Raw genomic sequence first — 27,678 nt, forward strand, 5'->3', positions numbered from 1 at the left:
GTATTGGCTAAAATGCGGAGAAACTGGAGCCTTCTTCCATGCTGGTGAGAATGTAAAATGGTACAACTGCCTTCGAAAACAACTCCTCAAAAGATTAAACAGAGTAACCCTGTGATCGATCAATTCCACTCATATATGTGTACATCCAAGAGAAATAAAAACATATGTCCATACAAAAACTTGTATGCAAATGATCATAGCAGCATTATTTATAGTAGCCCCAAAGTGGAAACAACTCAAATGTCTGTCAACTGATGAATGGATAATGTATGGTACATCTATATAATATTATTTGGCAGTAAAAACAAATGAAGTAATGATACATGCTACAACCTGGATAAGCATTGAAAAGATTATGCTAAGTAAAAAAATATATTCATAGAAATCAAATTATTAAGTGAATCTATTTATACAAAGTGCGCATTATAGGCAAATCTGTAGAAATAGAAAATAGATTAATGGTTGTCTAGGGTTGAAGGTTGAAGAGGAAATGGGGAGGGACTGTTAATGGGTACAGAATTTTTTACCTGGGTGATTAAAATGTTCTGAAATTAGGAGTGCCTGGGTGGCTTGGTCAGTTGGGCGTCCGACTTCGGCTCAGGTCATGATCTCACGGTCTGTGAGTTCGAGCCCCGCGTCGGGCTCTGTGCTGACAGCTCAAAACCTGGAGCCCGTTTAGGATTCTGTGTCTCCCTCTCTCTCTGCCCCTCCCCTGTTCATGCTCTGTCTCTCTCTGTCTCGAAAATAAATAAACGTTAAAAAATAATTTAAAAAAATGTTCTGAAATTAGATTCTGGGGTTTACACAATTCTGTAAATATACTAAAAGCCATTAGATTGCACACTATAAAAGAGTTAATTTTATAATATGTAAATCATATCTCAATAAACAATAAAGACTATAGTGATCTTAGGAGTTAGCAATGGATCATTTATAAATACATAATACTTTACATATCTTATTATCAACTTTTCATAAGTGGACTACACAAAAAGATTGGAGAAATAACATAGACATAGACAACGCATCTTGATTTCAATAAGTAATTTGACTTAATCATTGCTCTTTTATTTATTCACTAATTCATTTTATGCTGCAATTTCCATGTGCCCGAAGTATGTTGGCTTTTTGAGACCCATTGATCAATATGACACAATTCATCATGAACTAGCCTATTAATTAAAAACTATTTTGTAAATTAGGAAAAGGAAGCTCAGAGGGGTTAAATAACTGGCCCAACATCACACAGATAGTAAGTAACAAAGCAAGGATTTGAACTGAGTTATAGTGTTCCATGACATCACACTACTAACAGCAGCATGCTTATAGGTAAGAATAGTTAACCCTGTAATTAGGGAGAGTCACAAAGGGTTGGATAACTGTATGCAAGCAATATTAATTCATGGGCTGATTTCAACCTGGGATAATACCCCCAGAGTGGTCAAAGGGTTCTTTCCATGGCAAAATTCTATTTGATAGCCTTATCAACAACATAAATGAAGACACAAAAGGCAAGCTGACCACATTTGCTGTTGACACAATGCTGGAAGTGATAGTTGATATGCTCAAAGAAAGAATTGGGATTCAAAAAGATTTCATCAGACTGGAACTACAGGCTGATACTAATACGGGATGCAGGGAGAACTGGCTTAACAGAAATTCACATGAAAAAGACTTGGATATTTAATTGAGAGCAAGCTCAATATGATCCAAAGGTGTGAGCCAAAAAAGCTAAGGCATTCTTATCCTGCATTAAAAGAAATGTAGTGTCCAGGAAAAGGAATACAATTGTACTTCTGGTCATTGCTCTTGCCAGACATATTCTGACAAATATACTCAACATTTTTTCCAGCTATTATTAAGAAGAGTATTGACAAAGTGGGTTGTGTTCAGAGGAGAGTGAAACTGTGTCACGTGAAGAACTGGAGATGTTCAGCTTAACATGAAGACTTGGACAGTGTGCAGTGGAGGTGAGAGAAGAAAAGTGAAATAGCTATTTTCAAAGATTTGAAGGGATATCTTAGGGCTGATGGTTAAATCTAATTCTGTTTACTCCAACAGACAGAACTAGGACCAAATGAGACAATAAAACTGCATAAATTATTTGCAAACAATTGAAATTGAGGAACATAGAATAATCTACATTCATTCAAGAAGCGTCTGGATGACCACTCATAAATTGGAGATTCTTGGAACTTCACTGAAGTTTGGACTCAAGAACCTGTAAGATCCATTTGAACTAAAAAAGCCAGTAACAATAATAATAATAATAATGATTATTATTATTACATCACCTAATATGTATTAAGAAAGCTACTATAGTAAATATTCTATATGCACTATTATATTTAGCCCTAAGAAGATCTTAATGAAATATTTTATTATCCCCATTTTATCACCAAGGAAACTGGGGCCTAAGACAGGCAGAGTAACTTTCCCAAGGATAAACGCCTTGTAAGTGCCAGAGCTTGCATTCAAACTCAGGGTGCAGTGATTTCAGAGCCTCACATCTTAAATGCTCTCCTAAAAACATTTAATCTCTATGTTATTTAGTGAGCTATAATTGATTGTGATCGTGACATAATTTGGTCCAAATTCTATTTGTTCAGAATGAACATATATTGGAGGGTACTGTATTGTTAGACATCTGAATAATTCAAGGTCAACAGGAACTCTTACCTTTGTGGAGAGTAAATGCTTGTCCAGTGGAATTTCAGGATTGACACGCTCAATGTTTAAAAAAGCAAACAGCTTAGCTCATATTTTCATTCTTGGATTATTTTAAATGATGCAGTGCCAGAGTACACAAAAGCAGATAGCTTGGTTTCAGATTTTCATTCCTGAATTGGGATTTCAATATGCATGCCATGCTGGCAGATGCCTATGAAAGAATGGAAGGAGTAAGGGATGGAAATTACCGTATTTACTCTTGTGTTAGGCAGGTGACTTTCCTGCAACTTGCATGGTGATTTTAATTTCCTATAAATAGTGAAACAGTGACTAAAAGATGCTCTCTAACATGTTGTTTGGAAAAACGTGTGCTTAACTTCAACTTGTAGGTACCATCACAAAGTTTACATCTTTGAAAGAGAGAAAGGTCAACAGTGTTTGGCTTCAACAAATTATTTTCTAGTTCAGATAACTGAGGTACAGTTAAATCAGAAATAAATTCATGCATTCATCATTCACTTTAGGAAACAGATAAATGAAATTACTATAGGTTTTGATAAGTAGAGGAAATAATATACACCTGGTACTCTCATAAAAATTAAGAATCTACTTAGATGGGGTGGCCAAGAAAGGACACTCTGAACGGGTGACTTTTCAGCTGAAGCCTGAATGATGGGAAAGAGCCTAAGGGAAGAGCACTTTAGTTAGAAGACAGAAGCTGAAAGCCTCTGCGGCTAGAAGGAGGTTAGTATATTCTGGGTACACACAGTACATGTGCTGCTGAAGCGAGCACATATTCTGGGCACACACAGGAGAGAGCAATAGTTCAGATGAGAGATGTCTAGGGCTTAGACTGAGATGATAGCAGTGGAAATCGAGACAAGTGAGTAATCTAGAGGCATATTTTGGAAATTGAAATCAAACCCTAGAATGCACTCTATACATAAATGCAATATCTTCAGTGCATCACACACACACACACACACACACACACACACACACACACACACACACAAAGTTTTAGATTTCCATTTCTAGTTCTGTACAATCTCGAGAAATCTTTAACACGTTTCAGTCTTTTATCAGATACTTTTGACTATAAACAATTTCTTTTGCTTAATGGGAGTGAAAGAAATTCTCCTTCAAACAATTCACTTCCTATTAGTTAGAAATTCCCTCTCTCTCTTTCCTCTCTCCCTTCTACCCTCCCTGAATTCCTTCCTTCTTGCTTGCCTGCCTGCCTTTCTTCAACTGTATTTGTTTTATGGCTACTGAGCTAGGTATTGGGCCTATGGTTATAAGCCCAATATATATGTAAAACAGTCCTGGTTTCTGCCTTCATGAAGTTTCATTTAATTGGGAACTAATTCACTCAGGACAAAATTTTTATCTATTTTACATTTCTATGTTTTTTAAGCTAGTTAGTGAATGCTTATTAATACCAAGTAGTATTCCTAAGTACTCTGCATGTGTAATCTTAATGAATCTATAAGACAAACACATTTCCATTCTCCTAGTTCTACTAACGAGGGAGCCCATGCACTGGGACGTTACTGGCCCCAAGTACATGGCAGAGCTGGAGGCGGCACCCAGGTCTCTGGAAGTCTGAGTTCCAATTGTTAATTTCAACACTTTGTGGTCTAATTCTATTTTACAACCAATGTACCAAATACATAAATAAAAGCACATGAGTGAACAAACAAAAACTTGCTCTGGCTTAACTACAGAGACCCCCTCTTGCTACAGGTATGCTGGCTCCTGGTCTTCCTCTAGTTGGGAGGAGCCTGGAGAAATTTATAGCTCCCTTTCTCAGGCTCCTCTGGGCTACTCACATTTCAGATATTGTTTTAAGAGAAGTCATGAAATGGAGGTCACGGGGGGTGGGGGTAGTAGTCAATACCAATGACCTACTAGGTAACCCAAATCTCTAACTGATAACCACTCCTTACTCCCAAGCATGGAGGAAAATAGTTACTTTTCTGCATTTTCATTGTCTTAGTTTAATGGTGATCATGTTGAAATGCAGAATTGAGTTTTGTTTCCTGTTTCTTTCTCATGTGCAGCCATGCAAATTTCACTATTGGTATTATGAACTCCATCTGAGATTTGTAGATTCATCTCATGAAGAAAATGTTTTACTAGAATAATAATAATGCAAATTTATATTTCTCCTTGCTTACCACCTCCAGCTCTACTTCACATCATAGTCAGTGATCTGCAAAGGCAAATCAGGTCATATCCCTCATCAGCATGACACTCTCCAATAACTTGCCATCGCACCAACGTCAAAGATCTACTCTTCACTGTGACCTACGTGACCTGGCCTGTACCATCCTTTCTCACTCCACTTTGCAACACCCTCTCCTCAGATTACTACCCTCCAGCTACAGGGTTCTTGGAGTTTCCTCCACTTGAAGTGCTTTTTCTTGAATTCTTCCAATGGCTTTCCATGCTTTAGTTCTTTTTTTTCCCCCTCCTCAGGAAACTCTTCTACAATTATCACACCTACAGAAGATGCCTCTTTTCCAGTCTCTCCAGTGGATTATTCCTGATAAGCCACATGGTTATTGTCTACTTGCTTTTCATCAGTACCACCCACTCAGTGGGAGCAGTCAGTCTCTCTCTCTTCATCCTTAGTATATCTCCAGTGCCTAGAACAGAGCATGACATGTAGAAAGCATTAAAGATCTGTGTTGAACGCATTCTTTAGATATATTTAAAAACCTGTTGGATTTTGACAAATATTCCATTTGGAATTTATTTGATTTGGTAGGTCAAATATACTAATAAGAACTTCAGAAGTAGTAGTTACTATGATTAGTCACCGATGTCATAGGCTAAAGAACAGTGTTGGACCAGTCACTGAACAAAATAAATACACTTATGCAATGTAATGACTTAAAATTATGGAGTGGAATGTAGTGACTTCAGAAGTTTCTGTCTGGTGGTTGGCATAGAAACCATTTCTGAGAGATAGGATTCATGCTAAGATTTGTGGCATGTCATTTATCTACATGTGTAGTAAAACCTAAATTAAAGATATATGTTCAAATCAAGGTATATTAAATTTGTGAAATATATTATTATAATTTATATTTTCCACGCACTTCCATATTTATATTTATGCAATTCTTATTACTCTATCCTTGTTAAAAGAATAATAAAATTCTTTACAGGACAAGTAATAATGAACAACTCTTTCTAGGTTACCACTACCAAAGAGAGATCCTTTTTTATTTCACTAAATAATGTACCTTAACAAAATCAGCATAGATTTTAGTAACACAACAGTTCAACAATGTGAAAGTGTGAAGAAATGGTTGTTCCTGAATCAGAATTGACGAACTCAGTTTTTTTTAAGTTCACTTTGGAGCTCATGCCATTTTTTAATTATGGCAAGGGGAGAGTTTGTACAATATCAGACATGCTAAGCTGCCGTGTGTTTCTCTCATCACCCTGTCCCCGACTAGGCAGTGCTGCTGGTTGCAATCTGAGTACCAAGCCCCAGGCAACAATGCCCATTACTCACCCTCTCAATCAAATATCAATGTGGGAAGTTTGTGACTTAGGCCAAAGATGAAAAAATCTGACCAGCTGTTCCTCTCAGGCTCAGTTCTGATCCCTGTGTGAAAAAAGAATACCTTAGAAAAGTAATTGTGAGTCTGAATACAATGGTTGCCAAACAAAGAATCTAGTTCTGTTTATTTTGGAAGAGCCATGTGCATCAATCTGGCTGTGAGCAAGGTATTCATATGTGTGCTTCTGTCCAAGAGGGACAGCGAGGTTCATCCATCTCATTTGAATGGAGCTTTCTCGGCATGAATTATTTGTCTTCTCTAACCCTTCCTTGGTATTTTCTGAAAAGAAGAATGTCTTTATGGTCAATAATAAGTGATTACTAACTGTGAAACTGAAAACCAAAAATCTGGTCAGAATGGCCACCCTTGAGGATTCAAACTCTGATAGTACAGAGGGATAAACTGTCCTAAGAGTTAATGTCAGTAGAACATCGGAGTTTAATGAGGGATTAACTGCAGAGGTGGCAAGATAGGTCTTCTCCAAGCAGGAGCAGGACACTCCTGGTCCCCGATCATGTTATTCCCCAACCAACCCATTGTTTTCCCACTGGTTTTTGTCTGCGCTTATGTATCAAGCCTCGATTGAAACTTTCTTGGCCCCAAGTGTGGATATATGTTCCAATTTTTCCATGTTGTTGGCATTCATAAATATTAACCAGTAATAATTAGGTTCTCTTTTCTAAAGAGTGAGACATGAAAAGCCTTCATTGCCCTAAGAAAGCAGCTTTGGCTCTTCTATACATTGCAATTCATTTTTACATGGCATACAAGTACTTTTCATTCAGTTATATTCCATTTTCAATAGGATATTGTGAACAATTAAAATTATAAAAACTAGTTCTGGTTTCTATTAGTAATATTTTGTTTCAAGGTTAAAATATATTGGATCTTACAAGGGAGTTTATTTTAGCGATGTAAATAAAGAATATAAATTCCTTAAAGCCTTTTGAATTCACATGATTCTTCTGATGCATGAAGAAAAGTGCATTTTACTACAGCTAATTCTGATAGGAAACTATAATTCCAGAAGTTTCAATTCTAGTTACATACTGAATTGGTCTAGAGTAAATAAAAATATTTGTTCTAGTATGGAAAAAACCACATTTGTTTTAGACATCAATATTTATATGGATCCTTTTCATCACTTTTTGGTTTATAGAATTTCACATGATTAGCTATTCATCTTGCATTCTGGTTTTCAAGGTCACAGAGAGACCACTTGGTGAGATGTTGAGCTAGCATTTCAGAGAGGATATGTTAAAGATTTTGTCATAAACATACCTCTACTAAAACAAGGTAGATAGCTTATGTACCAGAGCACGCAAAAACAATAGCTCAGTGCAGCAGTTTGCTCTTCATTTGGAATTTCCTCCTTCCTAATTTCTGTTTTACACAAATGTATTATAATCACCTTGAGGAGTGTGTGGCTGACCATTATGTTCCACAGGTGTGCTCTTCTCTACAGCAATAATAGTTAACTAAGAATGTTTCTGTTTTGAGAAAATTTATGTCAAAATTTCATATTAGTTTTAAGTTATTTAAATACCAAAGGCCAAACTATATGCAGGGATTTCAGGTGATTGCAATTTATGAAACACATGAACATTATATCATAGTAAACAATCACTTCCCCCCCAAACATCACAAATCAAGAGGATGCATTAGAATGTAAAACAAAGTAAAAAACATTATAAAGCTGTATCTAAACAGAAATTACATCTCTTTTACAATGACAAGATAGTCCTTATCATTTAGAGGCAAAATCAGAAGCAGCCAAAGAACTTTTTCTAGACAACAGATAACAATTAATCGCACCTTAGTCTTAGGGTATGAGGCGTGTCGAAACACTATTGACAGGACTTTTTGAAAAGCTGTGTGTGATGGCTTACTTGACAGCACTTTTTTTCTTAGTGGAACATAAAATAACAGTTCATCCTAGGGTCAATAGTATCTACATTGGAGGAAATGAAGATATTAAGTAGCCCTTTCCTATAGAAGGAAGTTTACTTTTAAAATACAAAAAAAAAAAAAAATAAATGGAAATATAGAGAGATCGGTAGAAGGATACAAACTTTAAGCTGTAAGATGACTAAAGTCCGAGGATCTAATGTGTAACATGGTACAACAGGAGATAAAACTATATTGTATAATTGAATTCGCTAGGAAAGTAGACTTAAATGTTCTCTCACACACACAAAAGGTAAATAGGCGAGGTGATAGATGTGTTAATCAACTAGATGGGAGGAATCCTGTGTCACAATGTATACGTACATCAAGTCATTATGATGGACACTTTAAACAGCGTACAATTTTATTTGTCAATTATCTAGCAATTAGAGCTGAAAACTACTGAAAATTGTGCACTTATGTCAACACAAAATATTTTAAGAGTAGGTTATTTAAATTTCATTATTTATTTGGAAGAAATATAATAAAATAGCTGTGTGGTATATGTTATTAATGCAAAAATTCCTATTAGTCTTGATTACTTATTTTTGGAAAAATAAATACCTAATGATATTAAATATTCAAACAATTGATGCAGATATTTTTTGGCTCCGTTATTCAGAAATTTCATGAAAAGCAGTCTCTAATGTCTTTAAGATGCCATGATTTTAGTTTTATCAAGTTTGTGCCTTATATTTTTTAAAATAATACTTTGCATTTCTTCCTGCATGAAAACCCCACAGCTCTTAAGCATTCATTCCATTAAATTTGTGAAGTGAGAATAATGGTAAATGCAAAATGTTAGTTTCAAGTGTGTGTATGTCTATTACTTTGTTGCTAATAACCAAGTAAAGTGTCCAAGGCAGTTATTATTTTGAAAAGTTATCTGACCAGCCTAGGAGAGCAATGCTTTAAAGCCAGAAGTGGCTAACTAAACAGTATTAAACAGTACCCCGAAATCCACCCCCCTAAAATAAATAAAAATAATACCAAAAAAAATCAATACAAATCTAACAGCAGCATGGCCTTGAATTGCAGGGTGGATGAATTTGGAAGGAAAGGCTAGGCTAGAGCTAAAAAGTAGAGAGGGTAGACTTTTGAAGTCCCCTGAATATCATTTAAAGGAGTGTGAATTTTATTTTTAAAAACTTGTTTATCAAATAGTATACCAGAGAATTGTTAAGCCTTGTAGGAATTATATTTAGTTCTTATTACAGTATTTAGAATTTCAGTTGAATTTGTTATATTAGATTAATACTTTTTGCAAATAATTGGTCACAGGTGGTTAAAAAGGTTTACTTCGACTCCCACCCTGGGAAGGGTGGCCATTAGACTGAGAGGCTCAGAGTAGTTCAAGGAGAAGGTGAATGCTGTGGGTATCAACTGTATCTTCCACCAGTTCATCCTAGTGATGTCTGCGGGTTAGCACCTGTGCTCTGCAATATGCACTGAAAGCACTGTTCATGACCAACAAGGAACAAGGGTTATTTAGAGCAGGTGTCTGCTCAAAGAGAAATTGGATAAAAAGAACAAGGCCAGAGAAGGGTACTAATTTTCCTGAGTCCTAAATACGTTGGCCTACACTGTAATAAGTACTTTACTGTATTATCTCATTTAAGTCTCATCAGACTCCTGTAAGGCAGGCATTATTCTCTGTTTCACAGATAAGGTATCTGAGACCAAAAAAATTTGGGCAAACAGCCACCTAAGTGCTATGAAATGGCAAAGCAAAACACAATTCCACTTAAGTTTGCAAGCAAATACTAGATTAAGTTATTGAAAACTAAATTTGACCATCAAAACTTGATCCTAAGAAAGATATCATAAAGTGAAATGAATTTTCTTCTATTTAAGATACTATTACTGCATTTTATTATTTTTTTTATTTAAAAAAATTTTTATTGTTTATTTATTTTTGAGAGAGAGAGAGACAGAACATGAGCAGGGCAGAGAGAGAGACACACACACACAGAATCCGAAGCAGGCTCCAGGTTCTGAGCTATCAGCAATAGCCCCATGCCCAGCTTGAACTCACTAGCTGCGAGATCATGACCTGAGCCAAAGTCGGATGCTTAACCAACTCAGCTGCCCAGGAGCCCCGCTATTACTGCATTTTAAAAGAAAAAATTGTATTTAAAAGAAAATAAGTTTATAAACCCTGATCAAACCTCATTACATAGGTTTTGGGGGTCCTCACCTTTGGATTCATGCTCCTCCCTTGCAAATAAAGTAACTATCTCAGATAGATACATTGTTAGTAAGGGACATCAGATGGGACAAGTCTTCCTACAAAGTTGCCATTAACAGCAACCAAAATTTAAGATCCAATCCAAGAGAGTTATTACTGGTGACAAACTCAGGAACTAAGTCTATCATGGTCCTATATAATGTGATGAGCCAAGTTTTCCAATTCTGTTTTTGGGGGAAAAAAACAAAACAAAAACAAAAACAAAACATTGTCAGGGAGGAAGGTAAAAGTTATGTTATATGTGAAAATTAAATACATTAATTTAAAATTTTGATTTTTATTAGTCATTTTGGCTTAGTTGAAACTTCCACAATTCAGACACTCCACCCACCAAAAACTTTTGTTTACCCAAATGATCTTTCTTGGCGGCTCTATTGTCTATCTGCCTGTCACTCTGTTTCTCTTTCACTTTCTATCTCTGACTTTGCTCTTCCTTTCCTTGTATAAGCACATTTTTGGGGGGGGGAAAATCCTACAAGTTGCCCAATACATCAATAATAATGCTGGGAGGAATGCTGTCACTATGCTAGGAAAGAATTTGTAGTTAATCACTGCTGGCTCTTTTTCTGGCATTATTTATCTCTGTGTATTCCTAACAGTTTTCTTTTTAAAGCCATCTCCAGAAATCTCAAAGTCTTTGACACAATTTAAAATGGTTGCACTTGGGGTGTCTGGGTGGCTCAGTTGGTTAGGTGTCCAACTTTGGCTCAGGTCATGATCTTGCGGTTGGTGAGTTCGGTTGGTGAGCTTCAGTCCCGCGTCCTGCCTCAGGCTCCGTGCTGACAGCTTGGAGCCTGGAGCCTGCTTGGGATTGTGTCTCCCTCCCTCTCTGCCCTCCCCTCACTTGTGATGATCTCTTTTCTCCGAAAAATAAACATTAAAAAAAGTTAACAGAAATTTTTTAAAAAATGATCTCTTTGCACTGTTGACAGGGAATTTTGAAATTTACAGGCAAACGTGCTGGAGCAAATCATTTAAGATGAGAATGATTAGTTTGTGGTTTCTAGAAAAATACATTATTTTGACATGATTTGGTGTTAATTGCTTTAAAATTCCAATTTTTATTAGCTTTCTTATAGGAAAATACAATGAAAACGCCAACCATCATTTTTTGAGACGATGACACCTAAACTATTAAATACTTCATTTTGCAAATTCTGCCTAGTGTTTATTTGAATTTATATGGCATTGTGTACAGTCTTTAATTTGTTATTTATTCATTGTGGAGAGTCTTTTATTTTTATTTTTTTTTGATTAATGACAACACATTTTTTTATTTTTAAAAGTCTTTATTTATTTTTCTTTCTTTTTTTATTTTAATTTTTTAATTTACACCCTAATTAGTTAGCATTAATACAACGATGATTTCAGGAGTAGATTCCTTAGTGCCCCTTACCCACTTAGCCCATACCCCCTCCCACAACCCCTCCAGTAACCCTCAGTTTGTTCTCCATATTTATGAGTCTCTTCTGTTTTGTCCCCCTCCCTGTTTTTATATTATTTTTGCTTCCCTTACGTTCATCTGTTCTGTGTCTTAAAGTCCTCATACAAGTGAAGTCATATGATATTTGACTGACAACCCATTTTTAAAATTCTGTCTATACATAAACAATAACAATATGATGAATTCCTGGATTATTGGCCTTGCTTGGTATAAAGATTTTATTAAACATTTTATCTGGACCTGAGTAGATATTTATCCAACGAAGATGTTCAAATGGCCAACACACGCATGAAAAGATGCTCAACATCACTACTCCTCAGGGAAATGTAAATCAAAAATGAGCTATTGCTTCACACCAGTCAGAATGGTTAGTATCAAAAAGACAAGAAATAACAAGTGTTGGCGAGGATGTGGAGGAAAGGGAGCACTTGTGCACTGTTGGTGGAAATGTGAATAGTGCTGACAATATGGAAAACAGTATGAAGGTTCCTCCAAAAATTTATGATCCAGCAATTCCACTCCTGGGTATTTACCAGAAGAAAAAGAAAACACTAGTTTGAAAAGATATATACCTCTATGTTTACTGAAGCATTATTTACAATGGCCAAGACATGGAAACAATCTAAGAGTCCATTGACAGATGAATGGATAAAGAAAATGTGGGGTATATACACAATGGAATATTACACAGCCATGAAAGAGAATGAAATCTTGCCATTTGTGACAGCATGATAGACCTAGAGGGTATTATACTAAGTGAAATAAGTCAGACAAAGAAAGACAAATACATACGATTTTACTTATGGTGGAATTTAAAAAACAAAACAAATGAACAGACAAAACCAAACAGAAATAGAAAATAAAGCAAATGAACAGACAAAACCAAACAGAAACAGACTCATAAATAGAGAGAACACACCAGTAATTGCTGGTGTGGAGGAAGAGGGGAATGGATGGCTGAAATAGGCTAAGGGGATTAAGAGGTATGCGCTTCCAGTTATAAAATAAATAAATCACAGAATGTAAAGTATAGCATAGGGAATATAGTCACTAATATTGTAATAACTTTATATGGGGACAGTTGGTCCCCATATAATAACTTTATATGGGGACAGTTAGACTCACCAGGGTGATCATTTCATAGTGTATATAAATATCCAATCACTATGTTGTACACCTGAAACTAATATTATATTGTATGTCAACTATACTTCCATAAAAAAATCCACTTTATCTGTATTACCACCGTATCAAATAACATGAAATGTAGTTACCAACCTTTACACATACCAGAAAAAGAGAGATTATGATTTAATGAATTGAAGCAAGATCATAGTTTACTGATACAGATAGTTATGTACTCAATAAGAAATATAAAACACCTCCATTAACTACAAACTATAGCACCACACTGTCACAGTAAAGCAGAAGGTTGACCCCAGACAACCCAAATCTGCAGGTCCTCTAATCTAACACTGACATATTTGAGTTCAGAGTCTAAGGGCATTTGCTTTGCTGTTCGCTTAGATTTTCCGAACTATCTCAGTTCTTGATTCCACACTGCTATTGTGTGGATCAAATGATCCCTGGTCACAAAAATACGCCGGGGAGTGACTCCCCTGGCGTCCAGGTTATGAGTGTGGTCAGTCATTCCACATGCCTTGGGGATGAGCTATCTTTACCATGATGAGAGATTTCCTTTTCAAGGTTAGTAATCCCCAAATACAAAATGCTAGCATCAATAAAAGTCAAAGCAATTAAGGAAATGTATATTGCAACCTTGCTCGAGATAGCACTGAAATTAGTCTTACGTCTCTTTGCTGTCTTTTTTGTAAGTAGTATTATTACTGACCTAGAACAAAGAAGAAATTTGACCATATACTCTCAGACTTACAAATATGTAGTACATTGACTTCTTCAATGTAAACCATAACCAGACATTTGAAAATATATCTCTGCGCACATTGGACCTACCAGTTCCATCCTCCTTTCGCCTGGGTCATCATATTCTAAAACAACTTGGGAGGGACAGAGAAAAACACAAAGCAATTCTGGAAGCCTCTCCTCTTCCTTTTCTTCTAATCTTTCATTCTTTCTTGGAGAAGGAGGCTCTACATTTTAAACAATATGACTCACTTTATGTTTGTGGCCTTCCAACACTCCAGAATATTCTCGACTTTTTGTGAGCAGAGGTACGGCTCACGGAGTAGGGGTAAATCAGTCCCAGGCTCCTGCTCTGCGTGAACCTAGGATGCAGAACTCTCCCGGATTCCCGGAGCTCTCCGAGATCCAGCCCTCACCGTCCTGCAGACCAAAGGGACTCGCTAGGTTGGGAAATGCTGCCTGGGGCGGTTCCAAAGACAGGGCATTGTAAATATCTTTAAGGATAGCGGAGTTATAGAACCTTCCCTCCGGCCTCTTTCTTCCCATCCTCTGGCTCCTAACATTTTACAAGTTGTCTGCAAGGGAGTCAAACACGGGTCAGGCAAACAAACGTGTTCTTTCCAGCCACCGTAACCGGATCGCTGGAACGAAACAAACTCCCAGAAGCGTCCACAGACCGCAGCCAGACAACCAGCCTGGGCTAAAAGCAACTTCGAAGTGAGGCTGCAAGCGCTGCTGGGGTGCACATTTTATTTGGTGGCTAAGCACAGTTAGGATACCCCACCCCCCGAAACAACAACAACAAAAAGCCTGCAGGAGGGAGGCAGGGAGGAGGAAACAAAAGTTGCCCGCATTTTTGCACCGCGGCAACACTAGTTAGAAAGCCCTGCAGCTTTGGGAGACGGAGGGAGAGTTAGCGGCGCCAGGAGCCGCGGTTTCAGGGAGAGGGTAGGGAGGGGGTGGGGGCCTTCGCCCATCTCCCCTCGGAGCCCAACAGCTGTCTAGCTCTTGGAATTCATTGGCTTCCCCCCACCGCGCCTCCCAAATACCACCCCAATCCAGTTTAGCCCCCCGCCCCACCCTCACTGACCTAATAAGGCCATGCAGTGTGTGGGGGACCTATATAAAAGGCGCGGGCTCGCGGGGACTCTGCACGACGCCGGGGAGAGAAGTCAGCTGCGGTCCAGTGCCCACAAAGACGACCATGGCAAAGGAGTGGGGCTACGCCAGCCACAATGGTGAGTCCGAGCAGCCACCCACCCCCTCCCCCCTGTCCCGGGATAGTGCCAAAGGAGCCCCTGGCATTGCATAGAAAGTGGGCAAATCTAGGGAGTGCGTGGGAAACTATGGGAGGAGGGGTTGATGGAAACTAACATTTACTGAGCACTTACCAAGTGCCAAAAGCTGCTGACCCTTTTACCTTTATCTCATTTAGTTCTCCCTGGTATGGAGCCGTTATTACTTCCGTTGGAGGAAACTGAAGTGCAGAGAGAGGCTCCGTAACTTGCTCAAGATCACACTGCCTCTGACTGAGAAGTCAGCCCACGAGAGGTCCAGTTCTGATTGTCCCTTACTCCATGATACTGGGCAAGCACTTTAACCTCTCTTAGCCTGGTGTTGGTTTAAGATCCTTGCTCTGCCTGCTGGCTTCTGCCTAACCCATGGTAAACGAAATATGGGTGTGCTTTGAAAACCACATGTGGTCAGTGTTATTTTATTCCAGCTACATGATAGAAGATGGCATTGGTAAGACATGTGATGAAGTGCATCTCAAAAATAAGCCTTTGAGGCTGTATTCTTGAGCAAGCAGAGGGACTCCTCTGAGTTAAATAGTTTCTAGGTTCACTATTAACAAAACTATGAAAAGGTCTTAAATGCTAAGCCTTGTCTTGCCCAAACTGAAATCCAAGGCCTTTTCATAATCATTGACTAGTGTCCGTGTATTTTGCTGGTTTAGTCTATTAGAAAGGGCTCAGAATGTGCCACCAAATAAATCCGTGCCCTCAACTTGACTTCCTAGGTCCTGACCACTGGCATGAACTTTATCCAATTGCCAAGGGAGACAACCAGTCGCCCATCGAACTGCATACTAAAGACATCAGGCACGACCCTTCTCTGCTGCCATGGTCAGCATCTTATGATCCTGGCTCTTGCAAGACCATCTTGAACAACGGCAAGACCTGCAGGGTTGTGTTTGATGATACTTACGATAGGTCAAGTAAGTATGGCACTTAGGTAGAGGCACATGGGCATTTTCAATGTCCATATTGGCACAGTGAGATTTATGACACAGTAACAGAGTTAGTGGGAAAAGGAACCACTTCATCTCTGAAAATGGAGATGATACTCTGTTTTTCTCTAGTCATGAAGAATTATATTTATGCATTGACTAGGAATGTCACACTCTCTAACCTTGGTCAACTTTGCTGCTGCAAAATGGCCCTTTGCCCAAGCTAAAAGTTGGCAATGCATTCTTGAAATGCAGCTTGATAGGGAGGTGATGGCAATGAGTCCAAATGAGTGTCCTTCAGGCTCTGATGGCCTACACCTAAGGGTTCTTGTGGTTTTTGACCACAGCCTAGAGAGCAAGGCACTCATTCCCAAGTGTGGCCGAGATACCATCCTACAAAACAAGGAACATAGCATTTTCTGCCTCTGGGGTGTGTGTGTGAGGGGGGGGGGCAATCCAGGGGAGAGAATAAGGTCATTAGATGAGTCTGGAACATTGCCTTCAATGCTTCAGTGGGGTTCGTATAATTAATCCTTTTGGTGAGTGTTTTTGAAGTATCTGACAATTTCGTGAGTAGTGATTTGTGCTGTGTGCAAATGAAAAATCACATGTTTAAAAAACTCTTTATTTCACAACACTATTAAGCAAGTCGGAGAAATAAAAGAAGGCTAATTAGAAATGCTTTATTTCACTGTAAATGAGGTAAGAAAGAATCTAATATTTTGATGATTGATGCACAAAATACATTTTCCTACAACCACATTTGTAAAAAAAAGTTAAAATTATCCTCACTGATTTACATAAATGAGTATTCTCAAAGATGTTATAAAAAGAGCATAGTGTCATAATTCCTACCTACCAGAAGGCTCCAAATAAGAAATATCATGGAAGTTTGTATTTTCTTAAACAATAATTTCATGTTGCTGTTATTTCTTTCTCCCTTCTCCATTTAAATCAAGTTCCATTCTGAAGGAGAAACGACAAAACTAAACAGTATCTATTATGTTGAACCACATGAAAATACCAGTTTTGTAAGCAAAAATGGTGAAATACAGTTCCATATGAGTTATCCTAATAATTGGATTCATGTGCCCAAAAAATAACTGTTGTAGTGCTTGGACAGGAAAAATGCTATGAATCAAACCACTTATTTCTACATGACCAAGCTCACACAAGTCTAGCTCTATTGTTTCAGATTTATATTATGTGGCTTTCAGTGTGCCATTTCAGCACCAATAGTTGGTCAATCCTTTCTAGAATAGCTACTCTCTGAATTCTATTTTGATGTAGCTTATGTTGCTAAATCTTGATTTTAGGGTTTTTGCATAGTTTCCAATGACCTGCAGAAAATATTTGAACCTGTAAATCACTCCCCAGGTGAATGAAGTGAGATCAAAGTTAAGTGAAGGGTTGAGGTATTTGGACAACAAACTCAAAAACTAATGTTACCCAGAACTGTCTAGTTTAGCCATCCACCATTGACTGATTCCCGAGAAATTTCTGAATTTTCCATTTTACCTCATTTGAGTAGACACAGTGTGAGTATGGATGAAAGCTCTTGCTTGTAGTCTTAAAGATGAGTGGAGTTGGAGGCAAGACATGGAGAAGGAATTCACATTTGCTCAGTTATTGGTATACTTATGGGCACTGTGATGAGCACTTTAAAGTCTTTAATCTTATTTAATCCTCACGGCAGCTCTGAAAGGTTGATATTATTATCACCTTCATAGAGATGCGAAAACAGGTTCAGAGAAGTTTAGCCACTTGCCTGACATCACACAATTAGCTAGGATTTGAACCTACATCTGCCTGCCTCTCAACTGTCATGTTCTTCCCACTGCAATGCAGGACCAACTCATTTGTCGATAGTCTGCATCCTTATCGCCCATTGTTTGTTTTAATTTTACTGTCATAAATGTTAAATTGATGTTTTAAACATAATAAAACAAGCAAAAAAAAAAATAAGACAGAAAAGAGAAATCATTTATTTTGATATATCCCAAGACTTTATTTTGCAAGAACAGACCAGGGTGCTTGAGAACAGTAGCAGACTGACTTTTGCCCAGCAAACTTTGTCTATAAGAACACTTGTTTAAAGTAAAACTCTGTAGGGGCGCCTGGGTGGCTCAGTCGGTTGGGCGTCCGACTTCGGCTCAGGTCATGATCTCACGGTTTGTGAGTTCCAGCCCCGCGTCAGGCTCTGTGCTGACAGCTCAGAGCCTGGAGCCTGTTTCGGATTCTGTCTCCCCCTCTCTGTGCCCCTCCCCTGCTCCTGCTCTGTCTCCGTCTCTCTCAAAAAATAAATAAACATTAAAAAAAATTTAAAGTAAAACTCTGTAAAAGAAGCATGAGTTCGCTGTTGACATAGCTTCTCTGAATCACAGTGCTGAGGGGTGGTCCTCTCACTGGACCCTACCGGCTTCGTCAGTTTCATCTTCACTGGGGCACCTCGGATGACCACGGCTCCGAGCACTCTGTGGATGGAGTCAAGTATGCTGCGGAGGTAGGAGGAACTGCTATGGTCCACTCTGGTCACAAAGTGAAACCTGCCAAGTGAAAATTAACAACAAAATAGTATCCGCTACTCTTCCTTCAAGCCCGTAGTTGTGAAAAAGAGCTGTAGTAGTTTTAGCATAAGCTGAAGTCGCTACATATTCTAGGCTAGATGGTTAAGAGAAGATGGGTTATGTCATGCATGAAAATTTTCAAGGTTATATTAAGAAATTGGATAGCTTGGGGCGCCTGGGTGGCGCAGTCAGTTAAGCGTCCGACTTCAGCCAGGTCACGATCTCGTGGTCCGTGAGTTCGAGCCCCGCGTCGGGCTCTGGGCTGATGGCTCAGAGCCTGGAGCCTGTTTCCGATTCTGTGTCTCCCTCTCTCTCTGCCCCTTGCCCGTTCATGCTCTGTCTCTCTCTGTTCCAAAAATAAATAAACGTTGAAAAAAAATTTAAAAAAGAAATTGGATAGCAGTTTAAAAAAAAAAGCCAAGGTACTGAATGGAACAGAAAAGATAAGGATAGCTAGCATTTATTAAGTGCTTACAAGTATTTACTTATGTGATCCCCTCAGCAACTCTATGAGATAGGTTACAGATGAGGAAACTGAGGCACAGAAAAGCTACATAACAAAGTTACATGGCTGGTGAGTGTTAAACCTGGCACTCTACCTTATGTAGATTGGCAACAGAGTTTATCGTCTTGTCCAGGGCCCTAAGCTGCCTCTTCTGTAAGAATGTAGTGCTCTAAAAATAGCATTTAGTAATTCTGGCTAATGTTAATGTTCTAGTCTCTTAATGAAGGGTGTGCATATATGTGTGTGTATATATATATACATATATATGTATATATTTATATATGTATGTATATATATACATATATATGTATATATTTATATATGTATGTATATATATACATATATATGTACATATTTGTATATACACACATAGATGAGTAGATAGAAACACATACACATACAATTTAATATGAGCAAATACTACTTCTTGGTTAATCCATTAAGGAAAAGCCTGATTTGTAGTTCAGATCAAGGCATCAAATTACAAGGAAGAAGACAAACCTCCTGCATTTTGTTTTTATAAAGCTAAGCCTGGAAGGGGTAGTGACACATGCACTGGAGGTGAGGAGCATTCGGTTTTTACTGCCGCACTCTTTTTTAGTGGTAGGTTCTGGTCAACACGGGAGCTGGGGCAGGAACCTTGGAGGCACTTGTGGACACGGTCTTGGGCGGCATCATTAGTGCTTAATTGCTGGCTAAACTAAACTCTAGGAGACCCAAAGTACACTTCACTATGATCGTTACACTGCTCTACAGTCCGTCTAGAAAGCCATGACAAGATAAATAATTAAGGCTGCCTTCTAGACACCTTCCCCCTGAAAATGGGAAAGTTTAGTAAATTTCTTACAACCGTGGGCAAGGCTTGCAGTTTGGCCTTTATACATGGGTTTATCTCAATGCTTTTGATCTTGAATATAGTATCTTTAACTGCTGTGAACTGCTGTATTCTCTTTCCATTCTGTGTAACTCAATATGGGAAATTTGACTAATTTAATTGTTGCCTATGTTCTAAATTAAGATAAGGTTACTACCAGGTTGTTGAGCACTGGATGCTAAAAGGAGGTAGATACAAAAATGCCCAAGAATTTTCCTACTGTTTGTCCCCTGCTACTTCCCTATTAATTCTAACTCTAGAATGTTAGCAGCTTCTTGCTTATAGTTGTACGTTTCACTGTTTCATTTGGTTAGAAAAAGGAGCAATTAAATGTTGTACAAAACTAAAATAAATATTTTGAGTTAGTTTAACAAAAGTTCAACTTTCACTGATAGCTTATTACAAAGTTCTCTATCTACTTATAATAATTTTATACAGTTCTTCTTTAAACCATTAAAAATTTCACCAAAATGTTGCATGTCAATATTTAGAGTTCTATCAACTTCTATAAGAGTGTTCAACAACTTTAGACTACAATTGGGTTTATTGTGAATAATTTTATACATATTTCTTTACTCTAGAAAATTTCCTCCTAACCTATATTGTATCATTGCAGCTTCATTTGGTTCACTGGAATCCAAAGTATAACACTTTTGGAGAAGCTCTCAAGCAGCCTGATGGGATAGCTGTGGTTGGCATTTTTCTGAAGGTAAGGTAAAAATTGGCCACCTTTTTCTTCCAAAATTTAGTTCCTTACCAATGGTTAAGGTAGCATGAGATCCACGCCTTCCTTTTATTTAGAGAGAGAGGAATGAATGTCATTATTCATTCAACTAATCAAGATATTTCTGCTAAGATCAGCTCAAATTATTTAGCTCTCCTTTAAACATGTTTCTTTTGCCATTCTTTAGTAACCCTAACACTTCTAAATTCTTTCAAGAATGAATGTGTGTGTGTGTGTGTGTGTGTGTGTGTGTGTGTGTAAGGGTAATGGAGACAGAGCCTTGGAAGGAGCTTATTATGGTGGTGGGGAGAGAAAAACAGTATTGTTCATTATCCTTTCCCGTTACTCTATTTCAATCACACTGGAAACCAGAAAAGCCAATGTTGGGAACCACTGTGATGCCAAGTCCCTGGCTGGACATCCCCTCGGCCTAGGGAAGCCACCGCTCACATGATCCCAGGCTAAGATAGCACACGGAATGTGTGTGTTGTTGGGCCAACTTTGGTTTAAAGTGGACTTAGTGTCATTAACACTATGAATTTAGTAGTAACATAATCTAGATTTTAAGCCAGAGGTGAAAATCTAGCTTCTTTCTTTTTGAATGACCTAATTTGTTTTATGTCCTGAACTCATTGGGTCATTTTCAGTGATTGAATGCAACACAATAGGAAGTGGAGTAGGTCTGAATCAAAAGACAATAAGTTTAGTTTTACATAGGTCAAGTCCATTCCAGCTCTAATTCTATATATATAAAAAAGAGAAGAATGACTTCAGAGAAGGTCAAGGACATCATGTGATTTTGTGGTTTTGTACTTCAGAGGCCTGGTGTCTAAGTTTAGTTCAAAAAATATATACCCTAACATCTTGGGGGAGAAATAAACTTATGTTTTTGCTTAGTACAAGATATTCTGGCAGATCTATAAACACTAGTTGCAGATGGATGGATCACAGTCAGTGTTCAAGACAATCATAGATTATGGAGAAGGGAAAAATATAATTATTGGTTTCCTATTTTCTTACAGATAGGACGTGAGAAAGGCGAATTCCAGCTGTTCCTTGACGCACTGGACAAAGTTAAGACAAAGGTGAAAATAAATCATATTCCCTCCTAGAACATAAAGCAGGGAATGTCAATTTTTATTTTTACATTTTCTTTATTTTTAAAAAATTAAAAAAAAATTTTTTTAACGTTTATTTATTTTTGAGACAGAGAGAGACAGAGCATGAACGGGGGTGGGTCAGAGAGAGGGAGACACAGAATCTGAAACAGTCTCCAGGCTCTGAGCTGTCAGCACAGACCCAATGTGGGGCTCGAACTCACAGACCGCGAGATCATGACCTGAGCCGAAGTTGGCCGCTTAACCGACTGAGCCACCCAGGCGCCCCTTAAAATTTTTTTAATGTTTATTTATTTTTGAGAGAGAGATACACAGAGTGTAAGCAGGGGAGGGTCAGAGAGAGAGAGACACACAGAATCTAAAGCAGGCTCCAGGCTCTGAGTTGTCAGCACAGAGCCCGACGTAGGGCTTGAACTCACAAACAGTGAGATCAGACCTGAGCTGAAGTCAGACGCTTAACTGCTTAACTGACTGAGCCACCCAGGCACCCCTATTTTTACATTTTCAAGTGTATTTGTTTCACTTAAAATCTGTTACTAAGTTTGATGAATATGCTAAGTATATGTATACAAACAAATGCTATTGTATTCGTATGGTTTATAATTTTTAGAGCAATTTCACATATATCAGACTATTTAATTTTCATAGTCTGTCAGATGACATTTTTTAATGAAGTAAATGTAAGAGAAGTTGAATGGTCAACCCCTGCCCTCAACACACACACACACACACACACACACACACACACGCATGCATAAATGCACACACTTAGAGAAGTACTAAATATTTGGGTTTTGGTTTTGCCCTTTCTCTCTTGGGCGACACCTATACATTTTAAATCTTAACAGTGGACTCTTCTAATTAACAGATTCATTTTAATTGCCTTTGGAATTGTTCTAATAATGCTTTTAAGTTTTATCACTGCAGAAAGTATTCTGAGTATATTCAAGGGAGCCTGGTTTTTATTTAGCATTGTGAACCTAAACATTAACTTATATGAAATATTTTTACTGCGGTTACATGTGAGTTTTCTTCCTTTTCTTGAGAAATGATAGAATTATAGTTCTACTGACAGTTAATAGGGAATAAAATGTTACAATGACTATGTCAAAGTCATAACATAAACCAGCTTCCCCCTCTGACCTTTATTTCTAAAAGTCATGAACTTTGCTTAACAGTACCATTTTTTCCATTGCATTTGAAATCCATTCTCACAAAATGGTGAAACCCTTGGGGTGGGTGGTGTGGGTGCACCTGCTCACTGAGCCTGCGCCCTCCTCTCTCCCAGGGCAAGGAGGCTCCCTTCACAAATTTCGACCCGTCCTGCCTGTTCCCCGCCTGCCGGGACTACTGGACCTACCACGGCTCCTTCACCACGCCGCCCTGTGAGGAGTGCATTGTGTGGCTCCTGCTGAAGGAGCCTATGACCGTGAGCTCTGACCAGGTAAGCTGCCGCCACGAGTGGAGCCTTGAGGACACACGGACTTACAGAGTCACTTACATTAGCTGTATAAGATATAGATGCTAAATGGAAAATGTACAGCTGCTAAACGGATGCTTACAAAACAGCTATACGACTAGAGACTTCATAGTTTGCCCTGGTTAATTACAGTCAGCTTCTTCAGCTTTCTAAAACTTGGCTTCCAAAAGTACCAGGATAAATGCCGATGATGTAAAGGTGGCTGTGATAATGAACGATGACTGGATTCATGCTCTAGAAACTCTTTAGGGTTTAGATTATCAATATGAGTTGGCCTTTGTTAATTTGGAGGCCCCTCAAATACTAAGCACTGGTTAGGAGATTGTAAATACAGGCTTGGGGAAAAGGATACTAATGGAAGGGATTTAACATCCTTGTGACGTGTATATGGTTTTTCCAGTTCTACAGACAAGTAAGTTGTGGCTCAGAAAGGTTAAATTGTTAGCCCAGGATCACACAGCCAAGTGCAAGAGCTGAGAGTCAGCTCTGGTCTGTCTGCTTCCAATACCCCTTGACCCCTTTCCACGGCCTTTCTTCTTAGTGTCCGTCTAATCAATGTCCTTGCCACATTTATCAGAGAGACTTTCAAGGAAAGATTGTTTAGGAAGAAATATGTAACCAGGGTTATGGAGAACAGATTAAAGCAAATGGGCAACACAGAAACTCACACCCTAGGTCATGAATGTCTAATAGTAAAGTATTTACCAGTATGTCTCCCTTACTTAAGACAGTTTTTATAATTCTGCCAGTTACAGACTCAAGTATATATGATAATTTTTTAATGAAAAGATTAGATTTAATGGTCAGGTTCACTCGTGTACATATTTTGAAAGAGGAATGAAATTTTCTTAAGGAGAAAGCTAAAAACATTTTTGGGTAGAAATGTAGCATACAGAAGATAATTTCCTAAATTTTTCTTCCTCTTATAAGAAAAAAATTAGTTTTAATTATAGTGTGACTAATTTGTTTCTGTTTTTAAAAAATATACTCCATAAACGTCTACAATGAAGGCCCATTAACTGCTTATTTGCACTGATATTGTCATCCCCTCCTACATAAAGCATATGCTTCATACTGACCCCTTATATTTAAATAATTGTTTCTGAATTCGAAGGAAAACACTTTGACCAGAGGGCATGGTGATCTATACAAAATGAAGAAAAGTATTATTACAAATAGAGAAAGGCCTTATATTACTCAGGAACTGGTAACCAAATAACTCTGGACCAACAGGTTTCGTGGTTTCCTTGTCTTGTTTGAAAAGCCAGACTTTGCCGACTGTCACATGTGGAATGTGTGCACTTGGCCAGAATGTCGTGCTGACAGTCTCCCCTTGCCCCTTGCAGATGGCAAAGCTGAGGAGCCTCTTCTCCAGCGCTGAGAATGAGCCCCCAGTGCCCCTGGTGGGGAATTGGCGCCCTCCACAGCCTATCAAGGGCAGGGTGGTGAGAGCCTCCTTCAAATGAGGCTGCTGGAGCTTGCCCTCTTCAGGAAAGGAAACCTGCCATTGGAGAGCTTGGTTCCTTGTCTCCTTTTGGTGCTCCTTACTCCAAGTATATTTCAGTTTTCCACACTCATAGAGCAATGAATACAAGAGTGTAATACCAAGAAACCAGCTCCTTTGACAAGATGTAACATGAACGCATTTGGCCTTTGTAATAGTCATCTTTCCTATGAAAGTAGCATTTCTAATAAGGTTTCAAAGAAGAAGAAACAGGTGGAGGAGTAAAGATCTGGAAAAATGGGTATTTGACACTATTTTTCTGTCATCTTAAATTTCACAGAACTTCAGTTTTACTATTGTCATATTGTGAGTTGTCCATCTTAAAGAAGTAAGGAGTAATTCTATATGTAGGAGTAGATGTGTATGAGGATCATATAGCAACTAAGCATAAGCCAGAAATTAAACTACTATGGACGCAAACAATTGAAACGATGCCTTTTAAACCTTAAATAAAACCAACAAGAGGTCCATCATTTATTACAGTTTTAGCTGCTGTAAAGATTATCTGGTTTTGAATATCAATGAAAGGAAAACACATTCAACTGGGCGTTTTAAAAAGTTTGATCTAGTATTTGAATTTCTTCTTCACAAAGGTGGCTGACTTTATCCTAATATTTTTCTTTACCTGAAGGAGGGCCATTTATTTTTAATTTTACTACTTTCTCTTTGCATGCTTATTAAAATAAAAATTGCCTCTGGTATCTTTCTAATTTGAGGGTGGAACAAGAATTCCTAGAACACAAAGGAGTGACTGACTGCACTTGAGGTAAAAGCAGTTGTACTGATCATCAAAACTAATAAAGATGTGAATGAAAAAGACATTGTGCTGTGTTTTTTAATGAAGAACGGGGTCATAAATGACAGAAACGGACTAAAACTAAGAATGGCAAACTTTGTAACTCTGTTTTTTATAATGGAAGGGTGATGACAGCAGAGTTAGGTTCTGATTTGAGTTGGATGTTACATCCCTCACAGAGTGGCTAAGAATCAGTGAGGGCCTTTGGAGAAAACTGCAGACCAGAAGAGGAATGTGTGACCATATATTTGAGAATGTGGAATAGTTTCCAGAAGCCTCAAAGTTGGTATAGGATTCTGGGGTCCAGGCCAGTACCACGGTTGCTGCTAAGAGGAATGGAATCAAATCAGACAGTAGCTTTTATGTCCTTTTTTTTTTTTTAATGCTTACTTATTTTTGAGAGAGAGTGAGATAGAGTGCAAGGAGGGGAGGGGTAGAGAGGGAGGAGACACAGAATCTGAAGCAGGCTCCAGGCTCCAAGCTGTCAGCGCAGAGCCCAACGCGGGGCTTGAACCCACGAACTGTGAGATCATGACTTGAGCCAAAGTTGGATGCTTAACCGACTGAGCCACTCAAGTGCCCCTATGTCCTTATTTTTTTTAATGGACACTGGGATGGCACTAATCTAATGCTACAAAAGTCCATACATTGAGATCTTCAAAGCATTTAATATATTTAGGCATAAAGTCTAGTCATGCAGTTAGTGGCTTTGATATATCTTTCATCACTGGCTAATATGTTGACTTACATTAGAAAATTATAGCAATAATTTAATAACCGTAAGGAATGAAAATAGTATTGGATCAGGAGAGTCCTGTGATGTTGGAAGTCAAAGTCCCAGGAGACTAAAGTTATTTAATAGATTACCACTTGGGTGAAGCAAAACCAGGTTGGTCAGTGCAAACTGGATGTGTTAATTAAATCCCTTGAAATTAGGAGGTGTGGAGTTTTTATCAATTAGTGGTAATATGCAAGCTGATTCTCTCAGGATACTTACTAATGTTTAAAGTACTGTAAAAATGTACCCAGAATACACTCTATGTAGGGGAGGAATATATAACTTCATACCAGCTACAGGGGTCCTTATTTAAGAACACAGGCTAAATAAGGCTGGAACTGTTCTAAGGGAAAATGTCCAATCAAGAGAGGCTGTCTCCCTAGATGGTGAGTTCCATGGGGGCACAGATGTGAGTCTTACAAACTGATGTTCCCCTTATTGCCTGGCAGTGTGCTTGGCACTTCACAAGCATTCAATAAATATTTGGTGAATAAATGATGTCATGAACCTAGATGACCCCAGGACAAACACTCATCTTCTTGAACAACCCATTACTGTACATGATTAAGACTAATACAGGCTTTTGCTCATCTTTGTTGAGAGCTCCTTGGAAAATGATCTCTTTAGCTTCAGGTGACAACTTCCCAGTTGGAACATATTCCGCCCCCCTGTTCCCAATCTGAGTCGTTGCCAATGCTCACAATTATCATCCAACTTAAAACTTCAGCTTTCTCTCTGCACTCAAAATGCTAAGTTATACATGTTCATTAGAATATTGAAACCACACTTACGTCCTTATACAGCGTATGGATCATTTTCATGGTCACGCATAGGCTTCCAAACAATTGCATTTTAGGCACACACAACCTGCAGAGGGGATGTGGCAGGAGCTGTAGTGAATATATCTCAGCATCTGCCAACTTTTATTCTTCAGTGTGTAATCATAGATATTTTTAAACTTCAACAGAAACTAATTTGAATTAAGTGTGTCATAATATTCAGATAGTTATATCCTTAGAAGTCTGTGAATGGTGCATAATCAACAAGAAGTTAGTAAGTATAGGGACTGTTGAGAGTGAAAATATATTATATAATATATAATATAGCATATGTTATATAAATTATAATCCTACCCCTTTAATTGGGAGACAATATACTTATGAAGAGGTAAATAACTACTCATGACCATTGATCCAAATCTATTTATGTGCAATCAGTGAATATTTATGTAGATGAATGGGAAGTATTTTACATAGAACATGTAAAACTTCAGGTTTCAGTGTCTATTCTCGTTTATGCAATTACATAAATATGAGTGAAATTGATCAACT

General features: G+C 38.2%; 1 protein-coding gene and 1 long non-coding RNA gene across 3 annotated transcripts; one reads left to right on the top strand and one right to left on the bottom strand.

Annotated features, from left to right (window-relative positions):
* Positions 1–673: 673 nt before the first annotated feature.
* LOC102902149 lies at positions 674–15,704 on the bottom strand. Of its 2 annotated transcripts, XR_891317.3 has the most exons (5): positions 15,163–15,704; positions 6,200–6,292; positions 5,176–5,321; positions 2,680–2,881; positions 674–733 (listed from the first exon to the last, which is right to left on the bottom strand). It is a non-coding gene; the product is annotated as an uncharacterized LOC102902149 (long non-coding RNA). The 2 variants fall into 2 exon arrangements; XR_006592436.1 differs by lacking the exons at positions 674–733; positions 15,163–15,704 and adding an exon at positions 13,862–14,396 and having other exon boundaries at positions 2,751–2,881.
* Positions 14,853–25,592, top strand: CA3 (carbonic anhydrase 3). Its single transcript, XM_003999945.5, has 7 exons — positions 14,853–15,009; positions 15,792–15,989; positions 18,386–18,504; positions 20,564–20,656; positions 21,694–21,756; positions 23,078–23,233; positions 24,616–25,592. Exons 1-7 carry the CDS (start codon positions 14,976–14,978, stop codon positions 24,733–24,735), a joined length of 783 nt encoding a protein of 260 aa, XP_003999994.1. The 5' UTR covers positions 14,853–14,975; the 3' UTR covers positions 24,736–25,592.
* Positions 25,593–27,678: the final 2,086 nt, after the last annotated feature.

Source organism: Felis catus, chromosome F2, assembly GCF_018350175.1.
Source record: "Felis catus isolate Fca126 chromosome F2, F.catus_Fca126_mat1.0, whole genome shotgun sequence".
Taxonomy (NCBI): domain Eukaryota; kingdom Metazoa; phylum Chordata; class Mammalia; order Carnivora; family Felidae; genus Felis; species Felis catus.